The sequence below is a fragment of the Anguilla anguilla genome, chromosome 19 (assembly GCF_013347855.1).
Source record: "Anguilla anguilla isolate fAngAng1 chromosome 19, fAngAng1.pri, whole genome shotgun sequence".
Classification (NCBI taxonomy): domain Eukaryota; kingdom Metazoa; phylum Chordata; class Actinopteri; order Anguilliformes; family Anguillidae; genus Anguilla; species Anguilla anguilla.
In genome coordinates, this window is record NC_049219.1 from 16,923,282 (window position 1) to 16,948,583 (window position 25,302).

The 25,302-nt window shown below is 45.3% G+C and overlaps 2 protein-coding genes and 1 long non-coding RNA gene across 3 annotated transcripts in view; 1 reads left to right on the forward strand and 2 right to left on the reverse strand.

Annotated features, from left to right (window-relative positions):
• The window catches only part of LOC118219122, a 48,522-nt gene that overhangs the window by 12,869 nt on the left and 10,351 nt on the right, over positions 1–25,302 (forward strand). The window contains exon 3 of the long non-coding RNA XR_004763662.1: positions 92–265. This is a non-coding gene — a long non-coding RNA (uncharacterized LOC118219122). The remainder of the gene's footprint in view (positions 1–91; positions 266–25,302) is intronic.
• On the reverse strand, positions 2,537–12,940 carry LOC118219121 (keratocan-like). Its single transcript, XM_035402038.1, has 3 exons — positions 12,740–12,940; positions 4,553–5,424; positions 2,537–3,835 (listed from the first exon to the last, which is right to left on the reverse strand). Exons 2-3 carry the CDS (start codon positions 5,412–5,414, stop codon positions 3,666–3,668), a joined length of 1,032 nt encoding a protein of 343 aa, XP_035257929.1. The 5' UTR covers positions 5,415–5,424; positions 12,740–12,940; the 3' UTR covers positions 2,537–3,665.
• LOC118219120 (lumican-like) lies at positions 18,920–24,362 on the reverse strand. Its single transcript, XM_035402037.1, has 3 exons — positions 23,856–24,362; positions 21,387–22,281; positions 18,920–20,408 (listed from the first exon to the last, which is right to left on the reverse strand). Exons 2-3 carry the CDS (start codon positions 22,258–22,260, stop codon positions 20,245–20,247), a joined length of 1,038 nt encoding a protein of 345 aa, XP_035257928.1. The 5' UTR covers positions 22,261–22,281; positions 23,856–24,362; the 3' UTR covers positions 18,920–20,244.

Here is a 25,302-nt window from a genome sequence, read left to right on the forward strand (position 1 = left end):
CCACATTTTAAAATCATTATCTTTTGATTAAAAAATGTTAGAGAAGTAGGTGACTGTTGAACATCCCTCTAATTATGATGATGTATTGCAGGTGACTTGCTCATAGAAGCGCAGAAGGATGGAGGATGTGGGACTGAACAGGGAGGCCCTCCATGGATCTTCTGGAGCAGAAGGGCTCAGCCCTGATTTTGGAAACAGGATAATGGAACCTTCAGTTCCCCTGGGAGAAATATCATTGAGACCGCGTGGAAGCTTTTCAGATACGGTATGATAAAAATGATGAGCGTAAAGGAAAGTCAGCGCTTTCGTTAATGTACCATTTCATTTTTAAGACACACTTTTCTGTAAAAATCGTGAATTTCTCGCTGACCCTCTACTCTTACTTGTGTCCAGTTGATTTGCAACCTGTGAAAGAAACAGCCAATAGAGGAATCTCTGAGAAATCCAGAGGTTTTTTAGATGATTATCAGTCAAATTATCAATCAGCTGGCTAGACTTCCCCATGCTGACCGAAGGGTTAGTGCAGATTAGAGATCACCTGTTGCAGATTTTACAACCAAATAGGATAATTTTTCTGTAGTGGCAGAAGTTAACCTGAAAACTATTGTCAGTGTTCTTTCATATTTCTTTTTTATAATCATATTTTTTAGCCACAAATGGAGAGTTGGGCTCTGACTAAATGGCATTCTTAGTGTTTATACAAAGTTAGCCGCTCATTTTCATGCTTAGACCATTTGTTTTTTCATTCTCTGGCCAGCTAGCAATAGAGTTATTCAGTGTGAAGAGAGATTCATGAGAAACGAATGTGGGAGGAGGTAGGATGTTACCTGGATCAGGGGGCAACAAACCTGAACAAGGAACAGCTGCAGCAGGGCTGAGGGCCTCTTCAATCTCATTTCCTGTTTCCAGCCAGCTTACTACACATTTTTCAAGTCTTAGGTTCTTTACTTTTTAGGTTTTTAAATTTGTACTGTCACAGGTGGTGTTGATAAAAAAACTTTGTTGAAAAATAGGAGAGCTGACATGCATAGCTTCTCAGTTTAAGTTTGTGACTGGGAGCAATAAGTCATATATCTATCTGTACATATCAAGCTAACAGGTAAGGAGGAAGCAGAGGAAAGACAGATCACGGTCATGTCTGTAGTTACTGTCGTCAAAAATAATTAATACAAGAAGGTCTCCTCAGAGACCTGGATAAAAGCGCTCTATAAATGCAGTCCATTTACCATTTACCATACCGCTGTCCCTCCTGTATCCATAGAGATGTATAGAGGTCATTTCACAACAATATAGTGTCCTGGGCCCTAAACGTAGGCTTTTCCTTGGGATGTTTATAGGAAAGTTTCTACAATAAAATTTGAGAAAAATGATGAGAATGTAATAGAAGCCCTATCGAGAGTTATGAGTACAAGAAGATGTTTCCCGTCAACATACATCATTGGATTGGATCATTGGATCTAGCAATTACCCATGATACCTTGTGGCCTGTGAAGGGTGCAGTGCTCAAGCTGTCCTCACTAGGCAATGTGTGTGTTATGGTTTCTGTGTCAGCTGTGGCCACAGGCAGTAAACACAGCTGATGGATGGGCCAAGGGGATTAAAGGCATGCAACTTTAAATCGACTGTTCGGAGGACAGAAGACTGAAGTGGTTTTGGAGCAGAGCTCAACCTCACTGGGTATACCTGTCCCATAGGAGCCAGCTCATTACACACCAGTCATGACCTAAATTTTTCCAATCAGGATAATAGTACTCGGGCTGTTCCTCCTGATGATCGTGTCTGACATTCAAACGAGTGCCATTCTCTGTTTTACAGTTTTTACCAATTATGTTCCGTATATGTGCTACATTTTGCTATTGAAACATCTGCATGCTGCCCTACTGTTGAGATAAAGGAAAGTACACCTGGGAACTACTCTCTCTCAGCCAGTTTTGGTTATTAAAAACGCTGAAAGCCAAGAGGAATACAACATGCTATGTTCAGGAAGTGTGTAGTGTGATAAGTCAGTGATGCAGATTTTCTTCCCTCATCTTTGGGCTGGTTTCACGGTTAGCTCTGGCACTTGGTTGCACTTTCCGGTTGATTTGTGTTGTGGTATTTCATGAAAAATCTCCACATGCGGTTCTGATCAACCACAGAAGCAGACTTCAAAAAGGCGGTCAGGCCGTCGTTAATCAGGGGTGGGGGGATCCGTCAGGGCGGGCTGCGGGAGAAGGGGGACCTCGAGTTTCTGAAGAACTCACTCACATTCTGCCACACGTGCGCACCACTCAAATATGCGCATCTTTCCAGTGTAGCGCGGTTCACGGTGTCTCTGAGCGTGATCTCCCATGTGGAGCGCACTGCTGGGACTGGGAGTGCAGGAGCGTTGCTCCACAGGGGCTGGGGGGAGGGGGGGGGGACACTGACTGCTTGGTGAGGGTGGTCTTTAGCCCCGGCCGACACAGAACGCTGAGGTTCATTTTCTCTGCATTAGATAAAATGCTGACAGGATGTTACGTTGTATGCCCGATGATTATCCTCAAAAGGTGATGAGAAATATTACAATTCTTTATTGTTGCACTGTGTCATTAGAAGCAAACATTCACATATGTTCATACAAAAGGGAAAAAAATAGCTGAGCAAGTCAAAAACATTTTGGCTTACACCTAGGACATAAACTATGAAAATGCATAAACAACAGCAATAATAAACAGCAATTCTTGTTGTATTCTGTATGAGAATGCAGATGCATTGTTATGCAAGCAGAAAGCTGGCAATGCTCACCTCTTTGCCATGTCGTTACCATCCACAATACAAAGTGACATCATAACCGTTCCATAATGTTTGCTAAAACTGCAATGTTACGGTAGTGTGATCAATAAACTGGGTACCCTCAGCCTCATATAAGCAGCTGTAGTCTGCCAATCAAAACATAGAAAAGTGTTCCAGTTTATTTGCTACACAGGGGTTTTTTAATGAACTGTTGAACGGACTACTTTGGAGCAGAGAAGATGCTTTAAATATTAACAAACTTCACATGGTTAATAGCTTCCGAGCTTGAACCAGAGGATACAGTACATCAGCTAAGTCCAGTTTAGCTTTAAAGGTCTTCAGTAGAATCAGAAAAACAAGAGTACCACAAACAGAGAAACAGGAAAACTAACTTTCTATGCAGAAGAGAAAAGGATGTGTTTCTGATATATATTTCTGATTACATTAAAGTTTAAAAATCCAGCCATGTGAACAGAATACAGGAAATAAACCTTATGCTAATAATACATTACAAAGAATTGCTTTTTAAAGCAATTTTCTTGCCTTTAGACTCAATAAGTAATTTATTTGAAGTGACGCAACTTCATCTTGCAGAGATCATGAACATACTGTACAGACATTGTGTAAGATCACTAAAAACATTCAAATGATATGAAGTACCCTGGGATTAATAAGCAGGCACAATAGGTGGTCAACAAATTCAGTACTACAGTCTTGTGTGTATCTACATAATGCTAATGAAACTCAAGTTACTATGAGCTACTGACCGGTGCATTCAGCATCTTCACAGTCATAGTCTGTTATTTTCTCTATTATTTCCATGCCTCCGCTCTGAGACGGATGCGTTAATTTCGATCTGTCCCTTGACAAATGGCGAAATGTGAGGATGTGGCGGCAGAGGTGAGATGCTGTTATATGACGATGGATCTAAGCAGATGGAAGCAGAGCATCAGTTCCCTTGGGATTGGGGGTTTGATCTCGTTGCCGTCAAGACGAAGGTATTGTAGTCGAGGCCCCTTTTCATCGAAATAGTCGTAAAACTCACTGAGAGGCACTGGGCAGATTTCAGATCCATTGACGCCTGCAATCACAAGAATCATTTTTTTTTTTAAAATCAACTTTTATTTTCTAATTCAGAAAGCCCATTCATAATTGAAAGTCTTTCCCATCACACTGATGCTCCAGAATGTGTGTAAATCATCTTTTTCCCTGCAATCCATTGACTGAATTCTTCTGTTGTACTAAAGGACTGCAAAATTTAACCTTTTATGGTATAAGACCACAACTATGTGATTAAAATGTTCTTAACTGAACACTTCACTGCTGATGTAACAATCAGTAGTGGTAATAGAAAGAAACTGAGTTCTAGAACACTTAGAAGACTTAGAATGTGGAAGAAAAAAACATTCCAAAAACTGGTCTTCATATGGTTGAGCAGCTGTTGTGGGCAGACCACTGGCCCCTGAGTATACATTTTTTGAGTTGCTATTGAGTGATGGGGGGGGGGGGGTACTCAGGGTCAAGTACATCCTGCCCTCCCTGTTTGATGTCATGGATAATATTGCATCATCTCAGGACTCCAGGGCACATTCAGCACTGGTATGGTAAGGTCAGCTTAGATCTAGACAATGGGGTGCATTACCTCATAGAAAGCTAATGACTGAGCTGGATTTGATCACTGTTAGCAGCAAAACCTTTAACTGCAGTTATTTGTTGCAAGTGTAATATCCTAAGCTGAGAAGAGGTCAGCGTGGTGTCTGGCTCTGCACTCTCAGCCCTGCGGGTTGGGCATACTTACTTTTGATCTTGTTGTGGTTCAGGTGGAGGTGCTCCAGACTTAAGGGAAACCGGGGCACCTCTGTCAGCTGGTTGTGGGACAGCTGCAGGTCCAGGATGTTTGAACTGTTGAAGACGTCCTTGGGGAGGCCCCCATCTTCCAGCTTGTTGTAGTTGAGCCGGAGGAAGGCTACCTTGGGAAGGCCCTTGAAGTACTCGGCCGGGATTTTCTCGATGGCGTTGTTGTCCAGGAAGAGCTGGATGGTGGAGACGGGCAGGCCGCCCGGCATGCTCTTCAGGTTGTTCTTGGCCAGGTTGAGCTGGACCAGCCCGCTCAGGCCCTTCAGGCTCTGCTCCGTCACCGAGTCGTCCTCCAGCTTGTTCCCCTGCAGGTCCAGCAGGGACAGGTGGTCCATCCCGGAGAAAGCCCCCGGGGGGATTTTGGAGATCTTGTTCCTGGAGAGGCGGAGCTGCTCCAGGGAGGACGGGAGGGGGGAGGGTATGTCCGTCAGCAGGTTGTCCTCCATATAGAGGTGGAGCAGGCTGGACATGGCCTTCATGGCCCCTTCGTCCACGCCCTCGCTGGTGATCTTGTTGCGGTTGAGGTTGACCCAGCGGAGCTGGGTGGCGTTGCGCAGGGCCTGCTCGGAGAGCACCTCGATCAGGTTGTTCTGCATGTAGAGGTACCAGGTGTGGGGCGGGACGGGGGGGATGGCCTTCAGGCCCTTGCTGTCGCAGTACACGGCGTGGGGGAAGCTGGGGGGGCAGCGGCACTCCTTGGGGCAGGCCTGGAGCTGCTGCAGCATGTCCTCGTACGGCAGGTCCTGGGAGCTGACCGAGCTGACGAGCAGCAGGCAGGACAGGACCAGGAAGACCTCCATCATAATGCTTAGCCTGTAAAAACCAGCGGGAACACCCCTTAGCACTTGTGTTCAGCTAATTTGCTTTCTGTGTTGACATAGCCTCATCTTCTGGGCACTCCTAATGATTAATGGAAAAGAAACGACTAGTCTGGTCACAGCATTTATAACAAGTACACACCAGATTGGCAAAACACCAGAGGTTACAAAGCTGCTTGTGCGTCAGCGTTTATGCAGTCTTTTTTCATGAGTAAAGCCCCACGCTTACTAATCTGAGGATGTGGCTGGTCTCACGTTGCCATTGGAAATGTGTTTCCTTGATTACATTAGTATGTGATGAAAACAATCTGCGTACGCACATTATGGGGCATTTTCATTTACTGTTACAATTATTTTGCACCTCTGATACAATCATACCAACTAGGTAATTTGACTGTAATATCAGACTGGGTGTACCTTGGATTTAATTGTATCCAACTTAAGTCATTTGTATTCCACCTCTCCTACCATGTTAAAAAGTCAAAGGGCAGGTCCAGTCAGCCCTCTACAGCTGCTTGACATGTTTTCATTATGACCTGACCTTCCTGGTCCAGACTATATTTGCACACCATATCTTGGCCAAAGGTCACTGCGTGTATCTCATTTAATAGTCAAGTGTAGATCTTCTGGCCGCATTCTGATGTAACAGTGGACTATTTAACCTCAGGATATTGTCCTGAGTCCAGCCTTATTGTCTTACACATGACCTGAAGTGAATCTGTTTGATCCAGACTCCCACAGTTGATGACGTTGTGTTTTATATTACAGGAGCACGCACCAGATACACCTGACTAACCTGAGCATGACCACCTCCTCCTGAGTTGTGCTAACATGACTATGTACACCTGACTAAGCTCAATCCAAACATGACCACTTTACTCCCGTCTCAGCCTCACACTCAAACTACAGGCAACAGGCTGAGATCTCAGCCTCCTCACTGGATGCTGGACTCATCCGTACCACCACATGTTCCTAGTATAGATTCAGGGTGTTTGTTTTTGGCTTACACCTGGACCTGATTCTCTTTGGGTCTGGATTTCAGCATTGAAACCGCATGATCAAAGAGAAACACACTGACAGCTCGAAGTCAGGCTGGGTCCTCGGCATACCCAACCCTGTACTCCTTACAGACCATGCACACCTAGCATGTCAAATTCACAATATACCCGGTACGCCTAACATACCAGCCACACCTTATACCACGTACACCTAGCATACCAAACACACGCCCTATACCATGTACAGCTAGCATAGCAAACACACCCTATACCTCATATACCTAGCATACCAAACACACTCCCTATACCATGTACACCTAGCATACCAAACACACCTTATACCACGTACACCTAGCATACCAAACACACGCCCTATACCATGTACACCTAGCGTACCAAACACACGCCCTATACCATGTACAGCTAGCATACCAAACACACCTTATACCTCGTACAACTAGCATACCAAACACACGCCCTATACCATGTACACCTAGCATACCAAACACATGCCCTATACCATGTACAGCTAGCATATCAAACACACCCTATACCCCATACACCTAGCATACCAAACACACGCCCTATACCATGTACAGCTAGCATATCAAACACACCCTATACCCCGTACACCTAGCATATCAGCCACACCTTATACCTTGCACACCTAGCATACCAAACACGTCCTATACCATGTACAGCTACCATATCAAACGCACCCTATACCCTATACGGCTGGCATACCAAACACACCCTATACCTGTACAGCTAGCATATCAAACACACCCTATACCCCGTACACCTAGCATACCAGCCACACCTTATACCTCGTATACTTAGCATACCAAACACACCCTATACCCTGAACAGCTAGCATACCAAAACACACCCTATACCCTGTACAACTATCATACCAAACACACCCTATACCCTGTACAACTATCATACCAAACACACCCTATACCTGTACAGCTCTGATGCCAAACACACCCTATACCCTGTATAGTTATTATACCAAACTCACCCTGTATCCTGTACAACTAGCATTTCCAGTGGAGAACCTCATCTGCTGTCCCTTATCTTCAAAAGGGTGACACACACACATGCACACATTCACTCATACAGTACCTACACATACGCATGTACTCTCACACACTTGCACATATGCATACACACTAATGCTTGCGCATGTACACTCATGCACACACTCACACACACATACACATATGGTACTTGTGCATTCACTCACACACCTTTTGTGCTCTCAGTGTCTATCGTCCAGTCCTGTTATGGTGACGCAGTGTGGAAATCGATGACTCATCCCTGTATTTGTACTGGCCACAGACGTGGGATGGGGTCATTTTTGGGGATGGTAAAGAGCCCCTTGACCAATCACCATCGTCCAAATTGGATGGTCATAATCCAGTTGTGGCAGATCCCTGCTGATTTGTTCCGGAGTGGCTCCAGACGACACTGGTCATGGCCCATTTACACACAGGCTAATGCGCCCTCTGTGACCTCTGCTCGTTCTGCCCCGGACCCAGAATTAGCAGACAAAGGGACATGAAAATTGTCCTCATTTTTGTATATTCTCGCCTCATCTCCACCTTTCTCAGCCTCTCTGTGACTGATATTGAGTTTATCTTAAGTGCTAATTGGAAATATGACCATGCCATCACTTCCTGTTGGCTGTAATTTATACATGCTGAATACGCAGGTCCTTGGTATTGGTAATTAAACACTTTCCAAAGCCATTTTTTTTCAGTGTTCTTACTGGCTTTTCAGTTGCTAGTCCTGTTTCAGTTCATTCAAGCGAACCACGCTTGAAGGCGAGTGGTGACTGAACTTAAGCACGCACAGCTACGGAATGTGAAGCTGAACTGCTGATCCTCTTAGTGGAGAGAGAGCCGTTTATCTTCTCACATCCCATCAGTGAGACACTCATTTACCCCCTCAGGATTGGCATGACTGCTCCCTTATGTACTGCAATACATTGGAAATATTTGGATATTTTAGTAAATATGATAAATATATTTCACAGAAGTTTAAAAAAATGTATTTAAATATCAAAAAGCCGCAAAAATCTTTGTCTTTGGCCATACATTCTTAAGTAATGCATTATATTTCCTGGTCCTGCTTATATATTTAACGCTTTAAGGTGTAAGGTCACAAATATGTGATTAGAATGTTCTTAACTGAACATTCTAATGCGGATGTAACAAACACTACTGGTAATTCCACTCTGATATACCACTCTGTTAACTTCCACGTTAGCTTTCAGCTTAACCAGCAATATAAAGACCTGCGCTTCAAGAATGTTTCAAATGTGCACATTTTACACCATTGCCATGAATATTCTCAGTGTGAGTGTGGGGAAAGAAGAGGTCTACATGCATCCATAAATGATATTGCAATACAAATAAAAGCTATTTTATTACTCACTAAATGGTCTAATAGAGGAGAGCTGGCTATATCTGATGGTATTGAGTATTTAGTGAATTCATCGCTGTATTTATAATCAAAATGACTGAAAACAGGTCGAGACCCATAATCAGTTTAAGGGAAGTTTTCCGCCCCACCGATTTTGAGCTCACCAGCCGCCACTGATGGACATGCAGAGACGCACTGAAGATAGAGAAGGCAGACAGGCTTATTTTGTGGGCAGGGTGTTCCCATTTCCTCTGACGGTGGACGGCTCATCTAAGTGCTGTTAAATCCAGTTTAATTGGCTTCTTTGAGTGAAAAGGAAGCCTAATCCCTGAAGCTGTGCTGGGGCCGGGGCAGAGGGGCTCGTGTCTGAGTGTGCTGCTGACACACGAGTGGCGTTTTGCAGGGACGCTAAGCGTCTGTCATTAGGACGCACTGACACTGCTGTAATATCCATGTGCTGTGTCTCCCCGAGCTCTGTCTCCCCATGCTGTATCTCCCCATGCTGGGTCTCATCATGCTATATTTACATCTGATATAATAATATATGCCCAATCTAGGGACCTATGCAGGTTTTTATTTTCCAGAGGGAGTTTGCTCAGAAGCCTTATAAGCTGAAAGTTAGGGTAGCTTTTGTGAGCATTTTCACATCCTCTTGTTGTGAGTTTGCTGGTGTTTTTACGTAAGCTTATTGTGTAAAACATCATTGCATATCAATGATGTGAAACCAGCTGCGGTGTGAAATCCAGATTTTAGCTCTTTCAGTGTTTGCATGTGTGTCCACAGTACTGATATACGCAGTACGCAGGAGGAATTCTGCTGTGCATTCCCCACTGCAGCTGCAGGTGATATGTGGAATCTGACATAGGCCTGGACAGTAACCACACTGCTACATGGATGATGGGACTCTGTCCTATTTTTGGTGCAAAACTATATGTTTGCATAACGTCCAGTTAAACACTGCATGGCTATTATGCAAGTATGTTTATTCTTTACATTTTATAAACAGCGATTCAAGCAAAAAATATCCTTTTAATTGATGCTCTTTGTTGCACTGTAACAATGACAGACTTTGGATACATGACCACTTATCCAAAATATATAGTAACATAAAATAACTAAAAATAATTTCTCCGGTCCCCAGGTCCAGCTACAATTACAGCCATTTCACATGGTGATTGAGTGCTAACTTTCCAAACTGCATTCACGCTAACATGCCACGATGGCACAACACACAAGGCTGACAAAATCTTAAAAGCTGTGGAAAAAGAGATCCATTCCAACACAGCAACGAAAGCAGCAAAATTATAATATTTTCACATTTTTTTCTGAAATTAAGCTGCAGGTATAGCAGACGTGAATCTATAAGATGACGACTGAATTAAAAATATGAGAGCAGCATGTGAGCTTTTGGGGGGTTGATCATTTCCTTCAGAAGAACTGGCTGCCTAGCAGCTGCATCTCTTCACTCCAAATTTGGTTAATGTAGTAGAGTTGCTGTCAGAGTGAACTTGTCTCTGAATAAATCCCAAAGCAGATGCTAATCATGTGCAGGTAGTGGACAGGAATGGGAGAGGGCAATGTTAGGCCACTCTTCCATGAGTAAATCCTCATGCCGTGATACTGGGGTCATGCTGGGAAATGCACCTCACCCTACTATAGAATCACCAGAGCCCTTCACCGTTGGTTCCAAAATCAATTTGAACTACATCCATTGTAGAAGGTCACATTTTTGTGTCAACCTGATGTAGCCATAGCTTGATTTCAGCTTGGGTTTATAAGGACAAATTGAGGAACCTACACAGGTAAAACATGTCTGCTTTCTACCCTCTTCCAATTACTTAAAATTAAATTCCTTTTCACTAAATAATCAAAAAAGGTAATTAACCTTTTTTTATCAGTCTCAATGTTCTGGGACACTGGAAAATCTTTTAATTTAACTTTTTAAAATTCTGTTCCCAGCTTGATGTTTTCTTGTGTCCTTTCCCTGAACCCAAACATGGAAATAGGATGGGAACTTGTTCATACAGTTAGCCGTTTCTCAAATTTCCTGTGCAGCTGAGCAACGCTTGTATTCCTCCAATGAGGACAGATGTGGGATGAAGGCAGAGATATGTTGTTATTATTATTGCGTATTACAGACAATTTCTCAGCTGGCCCTGGAACTTAAAACACTGTTATTTCCACTAAATAGAGTAAAAGTATTCAAAGGATGTTTTTTTAAAGAGCACTGTTATGACCTAAAGCAATGTGTACCTGCATGCAACATGATCGGCACTGTAGATGGTGCTTTGAGTCATGCAGCAAATACTTTACAGAAACCACCCGGAAACTTCTCACACAATGAACTACAGGAGCTGCTGGCGTAACGCTATCCTTCAGCAGAAGTGCCAAAAAATAAAACTGAACGATGATGGACAGAAGTCATGTGACCTATTGACCAAGCAATCGGTTAAGGAGGATTTGTGACATTCCCCTGTCAGCTTAGCGGCTGATGGGCTGGCCTCATTAGACATGCCCCCGAGGCTCTGGAATCTCTGCTATTTATAAGAGCGAGGCGTGGCCCCTCCTTCAGCACCTAGCCCTCCTCATCTGTCCAGAGGCAGTCCGCCAGCACACTTCATTACACTGGCATCAGTGTGGTACAGAATCAGATGCATGCGAGGCACAACATGTGCATGTTTAGCTGTGCAAATGTGTCTGCTCATCCTGACTACTGAGGAAACAGCATTGCAGATTTCACAGTATGCTGCATTATTACAGCCTTGATAGTGCTCATCATCACTGAATGCCTGTCAGTGGCTTTACAGACTGCTTGTAAATGTTCATACAAAGTTATCCAAGATGCGAACGCTGTTAGCTACAGTAACGCCCTACTGGAACAGGGAGGAACAGGGATGAGCAGTCGCTGAAGTCATTTTTCATTAAAAAATGGAACAGAAATTATATTGAAAGCAAATGTTGGCCCTCAGGGTGGACACGTTCATATGAGAACAATCATTTCCTGAGAAAGGGGGCTCTCTCACCGAGCCAAGTAGAATAACTGCATGAAGGGCATTGCAAGCAATGGCTCCCCTCAATGCTGCTGAAATGTAGCTTAACACATCATGGAGTACAGGAGATACACCTCCACTGGACCAAGGCCTCCGCTTCATTAAGATAAAGGCAAGCACTTTAAAATGTATGTTTAACTAAAACAAATCATCCCCCGCTGCAATAGTTTTGTTTCTTTCAACGGAAAGTAGGTGGCAAGTCTGTTAAGAAGGGGAAAAAGTAGCATGCGGGTAGTGTCTGCTTTCCGAGTGCAAATGTCAAATGGGTCAAGCTAACAGGAGTCCCTGAACAGGCAATTCACTCTTGCGAAAAGCACTGCTACATGCGTTCCGAACACAGTGCTTCAGGCAGGCTGTCTGTCATACGGCAGACTGCAGAAACACAGACGCTGTAGACTGAGAAGCCTGAGAAAACTGACCAGAGCACACACATTCCCTGGCACAACAGTCCACTTCTTTATTCCGAGTTCCTGAACATGCATATACATGCACTGCTCACCAGGTAAACTGTTGATAAGACTATCTTATCAGACACATGATCAAAAGGTGTGAAATCACAAATCTCTGTCTAAGCCTCAACATCCCCTGATAACCATGTTATGGAATATTTAACCCAGCAGCTGCCATTGGGCTCATTAAAACATGCAATACTGAGGTACTCTCATAAAACAAAAGAGCTGCTTGCTGGTCGACAGCCAGCTGAGATAAGGAAGAGAGTTTACAGCACCTACAGGTCTCTGTGCCAACACCAGCCTCCGCAGAGTGGTGTGGTATGAACAGAATGCCCCCGTGCCCGCTCCCCGCTCCTGGCAGAAAGATGAAAGCGCTTTACCTGCTGTGGTGGAGCCTGTGGGCTGAGGTGAGAGAGAAGGGGCTCCCCCCAAGCTGTGCTGGCTCTGCTCTGCTCTGGCTGCAGCGGAGAGGCTGGAGCAGGGTCTCAGACTGCTGTGCTTCCTATGCGTTCAGGGCCAGCCTTATTACATTTGCATTGTTTTTCCTGTGATTCCCTCTAGGCTCTACCTTTGACACTGGCTGGTAGAGTGGATGTTTTGGGGAGGGGTGGGGGCGGGGGTGGTTTGCAGGAAGGGGGGGGTTGTCTTTCGTGTGCGCGCATTGACATCCCATTGGTCAGTTCTCTTGCATCTGCTTTTTTGTTCAAAAAAAAGGGGAAAAAAAGAGTGGAGAAGTGAAAACAGCCCCCTGAGTGAGCTCTTGCAGGTGGGGGGGAGAGGGTTAACCCTTTTGTGTGTGCGAGCTGTGCAGCCGCTGTCTGTTTCCCATGGTCCGAGCCCCTGGGCTGGGCTGGGCTGGGCTGGGGGGCGGGGGGGGGGGCTGTATGTCTTTGTGTCATTAAGAGTCTGAGGAGGGGGGTGGGAGCTGCTCCAGCATGCCGACTGAAGAATGCCAGAATCTCCCACCCTGAGAGGGGCTGGCCATGTTACTGCGATGTGGGCGGGGGTCTCTGCTGGGTCCTTATGTAATCTGTATGTGAATGAACTGGGCTTTGCTTGGGATTTGTGAAGTGAATGAGGAGTTGTACAGTAAACTGAAAGATGGTGGCTTTCTTTGTTGGGCAGTGAGGTTAGGTTTGTGTTCTTCTGAGCAGTGAAGTGGTGGAGCAGTTGTTCTTTCATTCAGTTTTGTGTTCATCCATGACTGTGGGCCTCTCCAGTGGGTAGAGCATCACGGGAGAACACGGGAACATCTGGACCTCGAACTGCTCTGAGAGAGAGGAGGGGGGAGAGAGAGAGGGGGAGAGAGGGAGAGAGAGATGGAGAGAGAGGGGGAGAGAGAAAACAGATGGGGAAGCCCCTGCTGGGGATTGCGGTGGGAAAGTGAGTAGATGAGACTTGCATTAAACACACAGAAACAAGCTGTGACCGTTTCCAAATAAGCTTTGCATTAAAAAACAGATACGGATGCTGAATCTTCCTGATTCGGTTGCAGTAGAGCGGTCAGTGAAAGCAGATTTAGTGTTAGTGATTTTACTGATCTCCCTGACAAAGAAGGGCACAGCTCAGCACAGTTTAGCACATATCATGTGTGCCGTCTGAAAAACAGCGGGTGGTACTTGCCTAATGTTCTGAATGTCCAGAACTTCTGTCCAGCTCCATTAAGCACAGTTTAGACACAGCACAGTGCCATTTGCTGTGTTCAGCAGCGAAAGCATTTGGACTCTTCTATAAAGCCCAGGTCCCATGGCTTCTGCATTAGAACCGCACTGTCATGTCCAAAAAACAGCACAGTTAGGTCAAACTCACAGGCTTTTTATTTCACACCTGATGTCATGTGGTTTATCGTGGGCCTCGGGGATGGATTGGTTTAATTAAAACTTTCTCCAAATCAGCAAACCTGTTTTTATGTGATTAAAGATTAAACCATGAAGATTCAGATCATCATCCTGCTACATTGGTCATGGAGAACCGCAGGTTCTGCTGGTTTTCACCTTAAAATCCGGGACTGGAAGTGAGTTACCTACTGGACTGCTTTCAGCGATGAGTTAAGTGCAGAGTAGCACTGGAGCCCAGCAGGCCCTGTGGCTCTGCAGGACCAGGGCTGCAGAAGCTGAAGCGGCTAACACAGGCGAGGCTGTACCTGTAGCCCTCAGCGTCACGCAGAGTTAGCGGCGGGCTGCAGCGGGCCCCGGGCCAGCTGAGAGCCTGCGTGCTGCAGTGGGGAGCACGGGCCCCAGGAGCCTGCCATCGCTCGCCTGAGGTGCTCTTTCAGCCCACGGAAAACAAAAGCTGTTTTTGGAGGGGAGGCCCGTTTTTTTGGGACTGGCAGGTCCTGGCAGAGTACCCGCCAGTCCTGTGCTTGGAAACAGTGCATCAGAACATTTGAATGGGCCCAAACGTGTGAGGCACATGGAGGTTGTGTGATGGCCAGGGTCCCAAGCTGACACCTCCCATGATTCATCTCTGCCTTTTACCCACTATGCTGACAAATTAAATGAACCCCACACCCCACCCTCAAAAAATAGAATAATTCATTTTTTAAAATTCATTAAAGATCCCTCAAGGTTGCGGTTAACCTTTGAAAAGTGAAGAGTCTTTCACATTGCATATTAATAACACGCATTTTGGCACCTCCTGTATCCTGTACAAGGAATTGGAATCAGGATGTGCTTTTGGTACTTACAATTTTTTTGGCTGGAAAATTCAATGATGTAAGTGTGTTGCTGCATGCTGGGAGTCAGGGCTGGGTACGGGGACTCCTTCAGCAAAATTTCATTTTCTTTTTTCCTTTTAACAATGTTTTCTTTCTACTTTCATAATTTTTAAATGATACTTTCAGACAAAATTGGCCTTTGCTTTGCATACTGTTGGTAATATTGTGGTCATTATAGCTATTAAATATTGACATTGTGTTAAAAAGATATGGGCTGGATTTACTAAGGCTTTTGTGACTTGATTCAGGTGCTGATATGGAGCCTTGTGCCCCAGGCCCGTGTGGTGTGTGTTAAACAGGCGCGCTGCAGTACGTGTGTCATCGCCAGGTGCGCTTCTCACCTCAACGCATGTGCGTTTAAGGGAGGGTCACACAGAAATGCATTCCACTGAATTTACTAAAATTAACGTAATTAATGGGGGTCGATTTTTGCATGAAATTGATCTGCCTCTGAAGAGCAGGTGTGGTAAATAGAGGTGCAAGCAAGTCAGAGACACAGGTATAGGCATCAAAGATGCACTGAGAGAATCTTTACAACAAGAATCCCCTCTTTCATCCCCCCTCTGAAGAAACTGCGAAACACATTACGTTTGCGTACAGATTAAGCAGCCAAGCAGTATTCATGGGTGGTTGTTTGTCACATAAAATATTGACTAAACTCACAGAGCAGTCACAGCAAAGTTGTTAAAAAGAAAACTGAAAAAAGTGGCAGAAATCATGGAGCGTTTTAAAAAATGAATTTGTTAGATTAACCAATACATCTCATGCGCAGCGGTGGGAAATGATTCACATAGCATGTGCAACCATAGAGACAGTAACTAGCGCTTTAAGTTTCAGAAATCAGTGGGCAGTTGCTGCTCGTAAAAAAATAGAATTAAATAATAAAGACAGAGTTACTATGTGTTGGTTTTTATTTATTTAAAGTTATATTTGGTATATTTTGTAGCCTACATTGTGAGGTTAGAGTCTTTTATGGAGTGCCTGTTGTCACTGACTGTAGCAACTGACTGCTGGCTGTGTTATAGTTGCCATCCAAAACCGCCAAAAAATCACAGACAGCGCTAAAATAGGGAATGACACGGAACTGCCAAAAAATGAGACAAAAAGCATAGAATCAGTGACACCTGCAACTTCTGTGACAAACGCACAGTCATAGAAATAATGACTTTTCTGGGAGAAATAAAAGATGACCTAGATCCCTCCCACACAGCGTTCCCATTCCGCCCCACCGATAGTCATGCCTTGCGTCATTACATCTTGCATCTGGGTCATTTCTATCAACAACTGCCACCACAGCTGGAATATCGCAGTCTGAATTTTGTCCTATGCTGACCGTAGATAAGATGTTAACTGCATATGCACCAACATGCCCTCATCAGGCCGCATTTGGGTGCTGCGGGTTTTATGCACATAAATCTGCCCTAATGTGTCACATATAGATACGTAATATAATGACATCACAGTTTAGTCATGCTTACTAGTGTGTTAATTATTCCCTGTATTGGCTGCTTAACACCTGTAGTCTCTTTTTGAGGGTATAAAAATGAAACTAAAACCATTTTTGAGGTACGGGCCTCAAAAAGCCAAAGGATGTTTTTGATAGGGAAGCCTGCCCAACCCAACAGGCAGAGAGTAGAAACTGAGGAATAGCTATTTTTTCCCAGGAGAATCGTCAGTTCTCTTCCTCCCTCAACATTGACTCAGCTGGAAGGAAATGTGTGGAAACTGAACCCAGAAGCCTCTCTGTACAGTGTGGATACTGAACCCAGAAGCCTCTCTCTACAGTGTGGATACTGAACCCAGAAGCCTCTCTGTACAGTGTGGATACTGAACCCAGAAGCCTCTCTGTACAGTGTGGATACTGAACCCAGAAGCCTCTCTCTACAGTGTGCTTACTGAACCCAGAAGCCTCTCTGTATAGTGTGCTTACTGAACCCAGAAGCTTCTCTCTACAGTGTGCTTACTGAACCCAAAAGCTTCTCTGTACAGTGTGCTTACTGAACCCAGAAGCCTCTCTCTGCAGTGTGGATACTGAACCCAAAAGCCTCTCTCTACAGTGTGGATACTGAACCCAGAAGCCTCTCTCTGCAGTGTGGATACTGAACCCAGAAGCCTCTCTCTACAGTGTGGATACTGAACCCAGAAGCCTCTCTCTACAGTGTGGATACTGAACCCAGAAGCCTCTCTCTACAGTGTGCTTACTGAACCCAGAAGCCTCTCTGTATAGTGTGGATACTGAACCCAGAAGCCTCTCTCTACAGTGTGGATACTGAACCCAGAAGCCTCTCTCTACAGTGTGGATACTGAACCCAGAAGCCTCTCTGTACAGTGTGGATACTGAACCCAGAAGCCTCTCTGTACAGTGTGGATACTGAACCCAGAAGCCTCTCTGTACAGTGTGGATACTGAACCCAGAAGCCTCTCTGTACAGTGTGGATACTGAACCCAGAAGCCTCTCTCTGCAGTGTGGATACTGAACCCAGAAGCCTCTCTGTACAGTGTGCTTACTGAACCCAGAAGCCTCTCTCTGCAGTGTGGATACTGAACCCAGAAGCCTCTCTGTACAGTGTGCTTACTGAACCCAGAAGCCTCTCTCTGCAGTGTGGATACTGAACCCAGAAGCCTCTCTCTGCAGTGTGCTCCAGTGATGGCTGTTGAAAGGCCGTCTGAGAGCTGCTCTTTTAGGGTTCTGAGCAAGCTGGGCTGCAGCTGCAGGTGGGGGCCGGTCCCCGGAGAAGCTCCTCAGAGAACCGCCGTGCCGGAGTGAGGAGAGCTCAGAGTGAGAAACACCGGGTCCCGTTCCCCAGCCTCCACCCCTCCCTCTCTTTCTCCCTCCTCCTTCCTCTCCCTCTTTCCATGGGATGGAATGTTTGGGCCGGTCCAACCCCAGAGCCCCCCCTCCCTGGGCTGCAGATGGGCCCGACTGGAGGAGATGCCAGACACTAATGAAGCCCAGCCGCTGAGCGGTGCTCCAGCACAGAGCACACAGACGCCTGCAGGTGGCCTTCCAGGTGCTTCACCTGTCTGCCTGACACCGTCTGTCTGTCTGAGTGTGTTCCAACAGACCATCCAATCAGCATCGCTTCCCCAAAAGGACACGCCCACACAGTCATGTGCCCACTGATGGGACAAGCTTAGTGAATTCAGTTTACATTCCAGGACTTGGGAGGTGCAAGCCCTTTGCGTTCAGAAAGGAAAATCCTGTGACTTCACTGCTTTGGCAGTGCTGCTTTTCACAACAGAGAGGTGAAATGCTGGGAGCTCAAGAGACAGTGTGAACAGTATAAATATGAATGTAAATCAATGAATTACGACTGTTAGATAACAGAATTGAGTCTCCACACATTTTATATAATTTACCATGGTAGCATAGGCTGGAGAAGACTCCACACGTTTAATATGATTTACCATGGTTGCATAGGCTGGGATTTTAAAGTTGCAAGGGCAAGAAAGCTACATCTTATCCATATATGAAGAGTGAATCTGTCGAAAGTACAAAATTCTCATTTTAAATATTCATTTTACGGGAGTTGTCACTGCTGTCTGTTTTTAGCAGCCAATGCCTGTGTTGCCAGCAACTGTGGCTGAATTCGGAATAATCTGCAAATGTCGTAAACCTCAAGTATTATAATGGTGTAGGAAAAAATATAATGGTTGAGCGTTCAGATGTGTGGTCGTACTTGCCTGCGTTTTAAGACTTGTGGTCAGAATGTTTTTTGAGGACATGTCCAGATTTGGTGAGGGCATGTCCTCAGTGCCTCAAGTGGTCTCATGGTCTATAGATGGTTGCATGTTTTCTTACAGTCCACACATGTATTTAACAGATATCTAACAAAGCAGTAGGTTTGGGAGTTATATTTTTTATTGAATTATCTTGTATATCCTTACAGTAAATTTCCCTTTGCTGAATGATCTCCAAGCCATGATGAAATGACAAGTCTGACAAAACAAGGTAACCATGAACGCGAAAACTTAAAATGCTACGTTTTATTAGCATACAGATATACCATGCAGTGCATGCAGGCCAAGGGAAATGCATATGTGTTTACACAATGTATTAGCTGATGTTCACAATGCTGCTTATTTAGACAGAAAGTAGTTGGCTTTGGTTCAATCTCCTGAAGAACATCAACAAAAATAGAGGAATCAATATCTTAATCATTTCATTTGGCAACTTTCACTCCATATTTTGTTATGTTTTCTCTTACTTGGAAAATGTGACAAAGGATACAAAGAGACAAGCGTTCACATTAATTTTACGACATTAATTGATCATGTTCACTGTTTTAAGCTGGTCATAATGACTGAAGTCAATTCAAGATGATATTTACTTCTCGTTAGATACTACATAATCTGTGGACTTCAATGTTATATGCCAGTGTGGACAAAGAGTCCAGTTGTCCTCATAATTTTAGTTTTCCTTACCTGAAGGTTTTGTTTGAGATACAGCATTAACACACGTCAGTCATGTACACCATTTGAAATAAAAAGCTATAAAAAACAAAATGAACAAATGCCAGGATAAAAGTGAGTCTCCTTTAAGCATATGCCATACCATCTCTGGTATGGCATATTTAAAATATGTGTCATAAATCTAAGTTGAAACTGTGCGTACCTCTAAATTGGGAATATTTACCCTCATAGGCTATGTGAAGACACATCAAGAAAAAGTTCTTCTTGTCATTATTGATCACCTAAACATAACCCGGCCCTGCTATAGTCTGTACTGAAGACTACCCAAATTTGCCGCTGTTCTTTCTACAGATTTGCCCATTTCATGCATACACGTTTTATCGACTGACTGTGCAAGAGCGCCAGGGAAAGTCTGAAAGGTTCCTGGCACTGGGAAAACGTAAAGTACCAAAGCCTGAATGGCGTGGGGTCCACCCAACGGCTGCTTTAAGAACAAAAATGGCAGTTTGATTAAATGCAACTCGACCTGGGAGGCTACATCATTCCATGATTAACTCTGTTAAATACTCTCTTTGTGCATCTGTAATATCTACAGAATTCTGTCCCCATTCTCCATATTTATAGCAGAAGGGGGAGGGGCGGGCACCCGGGGTCATAGCCAGAGGGGTGGTTGTAAACTGGAAGTGTGGTGGTTCCACTGGTTTTCGGGGTGAGCGAGTGGGGTGAGTGACAGTGTGCTTTGCAGGAGGAGGGTGTCTAGTCTGTGGCCTCCAGGATGACGTCGGTAGCCATGCGCAGACAGTTAGCCGCCTCATCGGGCATGCTGGTGCGTGTTAAGTTATTCCCGTCCAGACGCAGGTGCCTCAGTTTGGAGTAGTTGACCGGCCCCATGATCTTGCAGAAGCTCCCCACGTCAAACTCTGAGGGAACAGGAAGTGCTCTGATTGGCTGATTGCATTTTTTTGTGAATAACACCAATCAATATAGAGAGCCTCTGAAAGTTATTGGTGAGTTTGCGATCATATTGCTAGCATAGTTTTAATCAGATGCAGAGCTTAAATCACGTATGCAGCTTCTCATTGTATTGGATGACTGTTAGTGTTTTTAGAGATGCTATTGTTCATTACTGAATGGGAATACAAGTGTCAGTGAGCCACTACCAAACAATCATTTAAAAGACTGCTATGGTGGAGAAACTCACCAGAGACAACCCAACAAACTACAATATACATTTGATGTAATGTAATGTCATGTGTAAGTAGCATTAGAGATGCTATAAATGCTTTTGATGGCTGAAGCCCCGACTCTTATTTGAAATGTAATACACAAAGGGAGTCTGTTCACACTGCTTCAGGTGGAACCAGGACAATTTAGCATCAGCTGTGTATCGTGAAAATACAGTATAATATGCACACCCCCTCTCCATATTACTGTGTTTACACCAGACCACCTACCACAACATTCATCTGAAGGGTCATATTACATAGACTGTGGTATATTCAGCCATAGAATAACTTACATTCATCTGGAAATAGTCTGCATTTCCAAAACTGAAGTACAACTATGATTGTCAGGTTTGACCTGTGGTCTGTAAGGAGCTGGCATGTCGTGCCAAAGGGACCTGTGCTGCTGGCAAATTGTAAATCGGCATATTGGTGGAGTGCAAGACTGAAGGATGAAAACAATAAAAACAGAGCAAAGAAAAGAAAGAATGGTGAGGAACGCAGAGAGGGAGAGAAGGGAGAGGTCGACAGACAGCAGTAGAAGCACATTGAGATGGATGAGCGTAATGGGGGAACGGCAGGCAAAGGTAGACGCTAATGGAAGACGGCGACAGAGATGAACGGTTTTGGAGCATGTCCAGGAGAGAGGGAGAAAAAGCCAGAGGCAGGACTCACTGTTGATCTGGTTGACCTGCAGATAGAGGTTTTCCAGATTCTCGTGGACCTCAGGGATGTTCTGGAGCTTGTTGTAGGACAGATCCAGCTCAATGAGGTTGGAAACGTTGAAGACCCCGGCTGGAATGCCGGAGTCCGCCAGCTTGTTGTGGGAGATGCGGAGGTACTGCAGAGTGGGGAGCTTCTGCATGTATTCCTTGGGGATGCTGCTGATGTCGTTGTGGTCGGCGTAGAGCATCTCGATGGAGCCAGGCAGCCCTGTCGGAAGCTTCCCCAGCTTGTTCTTGCTGACATCCAAGTAGATCAGGGATTTGAGGCCCTTGAAGGCCCCAGCGATGCCTTCGGTTGTCAGCTGGTTGCCCTGCAGGTCGACCAAGGTCAGGTTCTCCAGTCCGGAGAGAATGCCCGAGGGGAACTTGGACATCTGGTTCCCCATAATTTTCAGCTCGTTCATGGTCTTGGCCAGTGGGCCCACAGGCTCGGTCAGGTTGTTGAAGTTGAAGTACAGCTTCTCCAGCGACTTGAGCTTGTCAAAGACACCCTTCTCCACAGCCCCGCTGGTGATCTGGTTGTTGTCAAGGATCAGCCAGCGGAGGTCGGTGGCGTTGACGAAGGCGGCGGCCTTGATTTCCTTGATGTCGTTGTCCTGAAGGTAGAGGTACTTGATTCCGGTGGGGACCATGGGAATGGCTTTGAGGTGACGGTTGTTGCAGTACATGGCACTAGAGAAATGTACGGGGCACTCACACTCCTCGGGACAGTTAGGCCCAGATGGGCCCAACATCATGGCGGGACCTTGGTAATAGTCATAATCGTATTGACCCAGGACACTGCCAATCAGTAGAGCCAAGAGGGGCACATGAAGAGGACTCATCTTTCCTCTGCCTAGTTAAACCTGTCCAAGGAAAACAGGAACAAACCATTAGGCCTATGCCATATGAACTAGCACAAATCATCCAACCTCTGCGAGACAAGCCGTTAAAAAGTTTATTCACTTAAACCTGGATAAACTGACCCATTTACCCAGCAAATGAACTTGGATGTTTTATATTATAAGGTTTACTTTAATTTTTGTTGCATCTGTGCTACTGTTACTGTACCATGTGTAACTGATCCAGCGTAATAAGCTAGTGTATACAGCATGTTAAATCTTTCCAAAACAAACCAGTAAATCTTTACAAGACAAACCAGGAGGAAAAACTGAATGCCACATTTGCAGAGGCAAAGTGCAGTACTGCTTGCTTTGTAGATGAGATGATTATGGAAACAAAATGTGCGTGAATCACCGATGGATAAACATGTGGTAACAGTCACCGCTCATCCAGAGAGCCACTGGACTGCAGCCATCGTACCGTGGCTGTGTTCCTTCTGTCTCTGCGGAATGAGGGAGACCTCCACGCACCTCCACCTCTCCTGCCCTCCTCCTTTCGGCCCTGCTGACTCAGCAGCCTCAGCTGTGAGAACAGTGCTGCCCATTCAGCGCACTGTGCATGCTGTCTCACCACTACCACCGCAGAGAACCTCACATGCTCAGCATGCCTCCCTATGACTGTGCAGCCTGGCTCACACTGCTGTCTGTCTCCTCTCCGGGCACAGCACACTTTCCATCCAATGGAGCCCATTTTACCCTCAGATGGATAGTCTACCCAATCAAGGAATTTGATGAAATGTATAGATATGAAATACATTTGGCACTTAAAGCAGATATTGTCTTTGAATTAATAAACCTGGACATGACAGAGGTCGTGATCTTGCTAAATATTTTTCATGACCTACAAATATAAGTTGTGATGGCATTACTGTGGAAAAAATAAATGCAATTCACAGCATTAATGAATGAGCTTGTGGTTTAGTGTTTAATTTTAGCCATGTGTCATTAGTTCTTGCAGTTGTTAACAGTGTGTGTCTCAACAGAGTGGTAAAAGATATTTCAAGACCTTTTTCATTAGAATATAAGTCATTTATGGCAATTTAAAAAACTAAGTATTGAAACACTGGATTTCTTCAAGTTCTTAAAGTAATTGCACCTAGACAGCACACATATGTGGTCAAAAATTGGATTAAATGTATTTAGACATTAGACATCATACACCAAGTGCAAAACTGATCAAAAATTGGAATTTGCCAGAATTTGGTCAGAATCCGTGACCAAGCAGTATTCAGTCCAAATGGATCCAGGATCTCACATCACACACACATGATTCAAAAGCTTAGTCTCAGAATGAAGCTGTGAACAGTGGAGTGCAAATACCGCTGTACCTCCATGCAGACTGCTTCCAGCATCTATCATTTACGGCTCCGATAAAGATCAGGTCCCGTGATGAGCGTTATGTTAAATAAAGCAACCCCCCCGCGCTCACCGCCGCTGTCGGCTCCAGAGGTTGTGCCTCGTTTGTGAAGCCGGGGAGATAAAAACGGAAAAGAGCTTTAAAACCCCGGCGAGCCACGGCTCGGTCCAGGTGTGCTTACCTTTCTGCGTCCCAGGGGAATGGCGGAAGGGCTGTCACCCTCACCAAGACAGGCGGCTGAGCGGTGTGGAGAGCACGGGCGCAGGTCTCCAGAGAAGGAGAAGAGGAGCCACAGACGCAGACAGAGAGAAGGAGAGAGAGAGAGAGAGCGAGTGCGAGAGGAGGAAACTGAGCTAGCCGGAACCTCTGCCAAACCTCTGTGGTACTCGACTGACGAAAACGCAGCAGCCAAATTGGAGTTAAGCTGCACTATAAAGAGCCGACGTCGTCAGTGTGGGCTTTATGGCCGAGCTTCTGTGAAAATATGGGCTTTCTAATGAAGTACAGGTGCACCCCATCTGCGTGAAGCCTCCGTTGCCTGAAGTGAACTGGACTGCAGTCTCTCAGCCACAGGATCCATCCCCTGGTTACCTGGTCTGACTCTCCTTCTCCCTCATTTGCCCCACCTTTTCCAAGAACGTGAATTACCCCTGCAAACAGCCACCCAGCCCTGCTGTGTGTTAAATTAAAGGCTGGACTTCTCACAGTGCAGCTCCCCCTCAGCTGAAAGGGACTGAACAAGTTTCCTGACCAAAACAACTTTGTTTTACTTGTGTCTTCAAAATGAGTCCAAACTAAATACAGTGTTAATTTTGATAAAGCCCACGCTTAGTTTTGGAGAGTGCATCTGGAAAGCACATCTAATGGTGAACTGAGAATTGATTTGGCTTGCTGCTATAGTCCTTTTGTTTAACTTTTGTAAATGGAAAATAGCAATTTAAAGTTTCTTGATATGGATGGCCAGCTGCCTGTGTGTAATCAAGAGTAAAACAGACTGTAGCTGCAAATGAACTTCAAATGGTAGCATGAGTAAGATATAATTTACAAACACCAACCCCACCATAACAACATGCTATATTCCATGTAGACGTTTGGAATGCCTCAAACCCAGGCCTTGGCAGTTTCTTGGGTGTAAATTAGTTTGGTCTTCACTGCCTCCTTTTTTAACTTCACAAACAAAAGACTCTCTGGTCCACGTCAGCAATTTGTGACTACGGAACATTTTACACGCTCTGATAACTTTAAGCAACCCCCACCCTACCCTACCCCACCCTACGCTACCCTACCCCACCCTACCCCACCCTACACTACCCTACGCTACCCTACTCTTCCCCACCCTACCCTACCCCACCCTACCCTACGCTACCCTACCCCACCCTACACTACCCTACCCTACCCTACCCTACGCTACCCTACCCTACCCCACCCTACCCTATCCCACCCTACCCTACGCTACCCTACCCCACCCTACACTACCCTACCCTACCCCACCCTACGCTACCCTACTCTACCCTACGCTACCCTACTCTTCCCCACCCTACCCTACCCCACCCTACCCTACGCTACCCTACTCTACCCTACGCTACCCTACTCTTCCCCACCCTACCCTACCCCACCCTACCCTACGC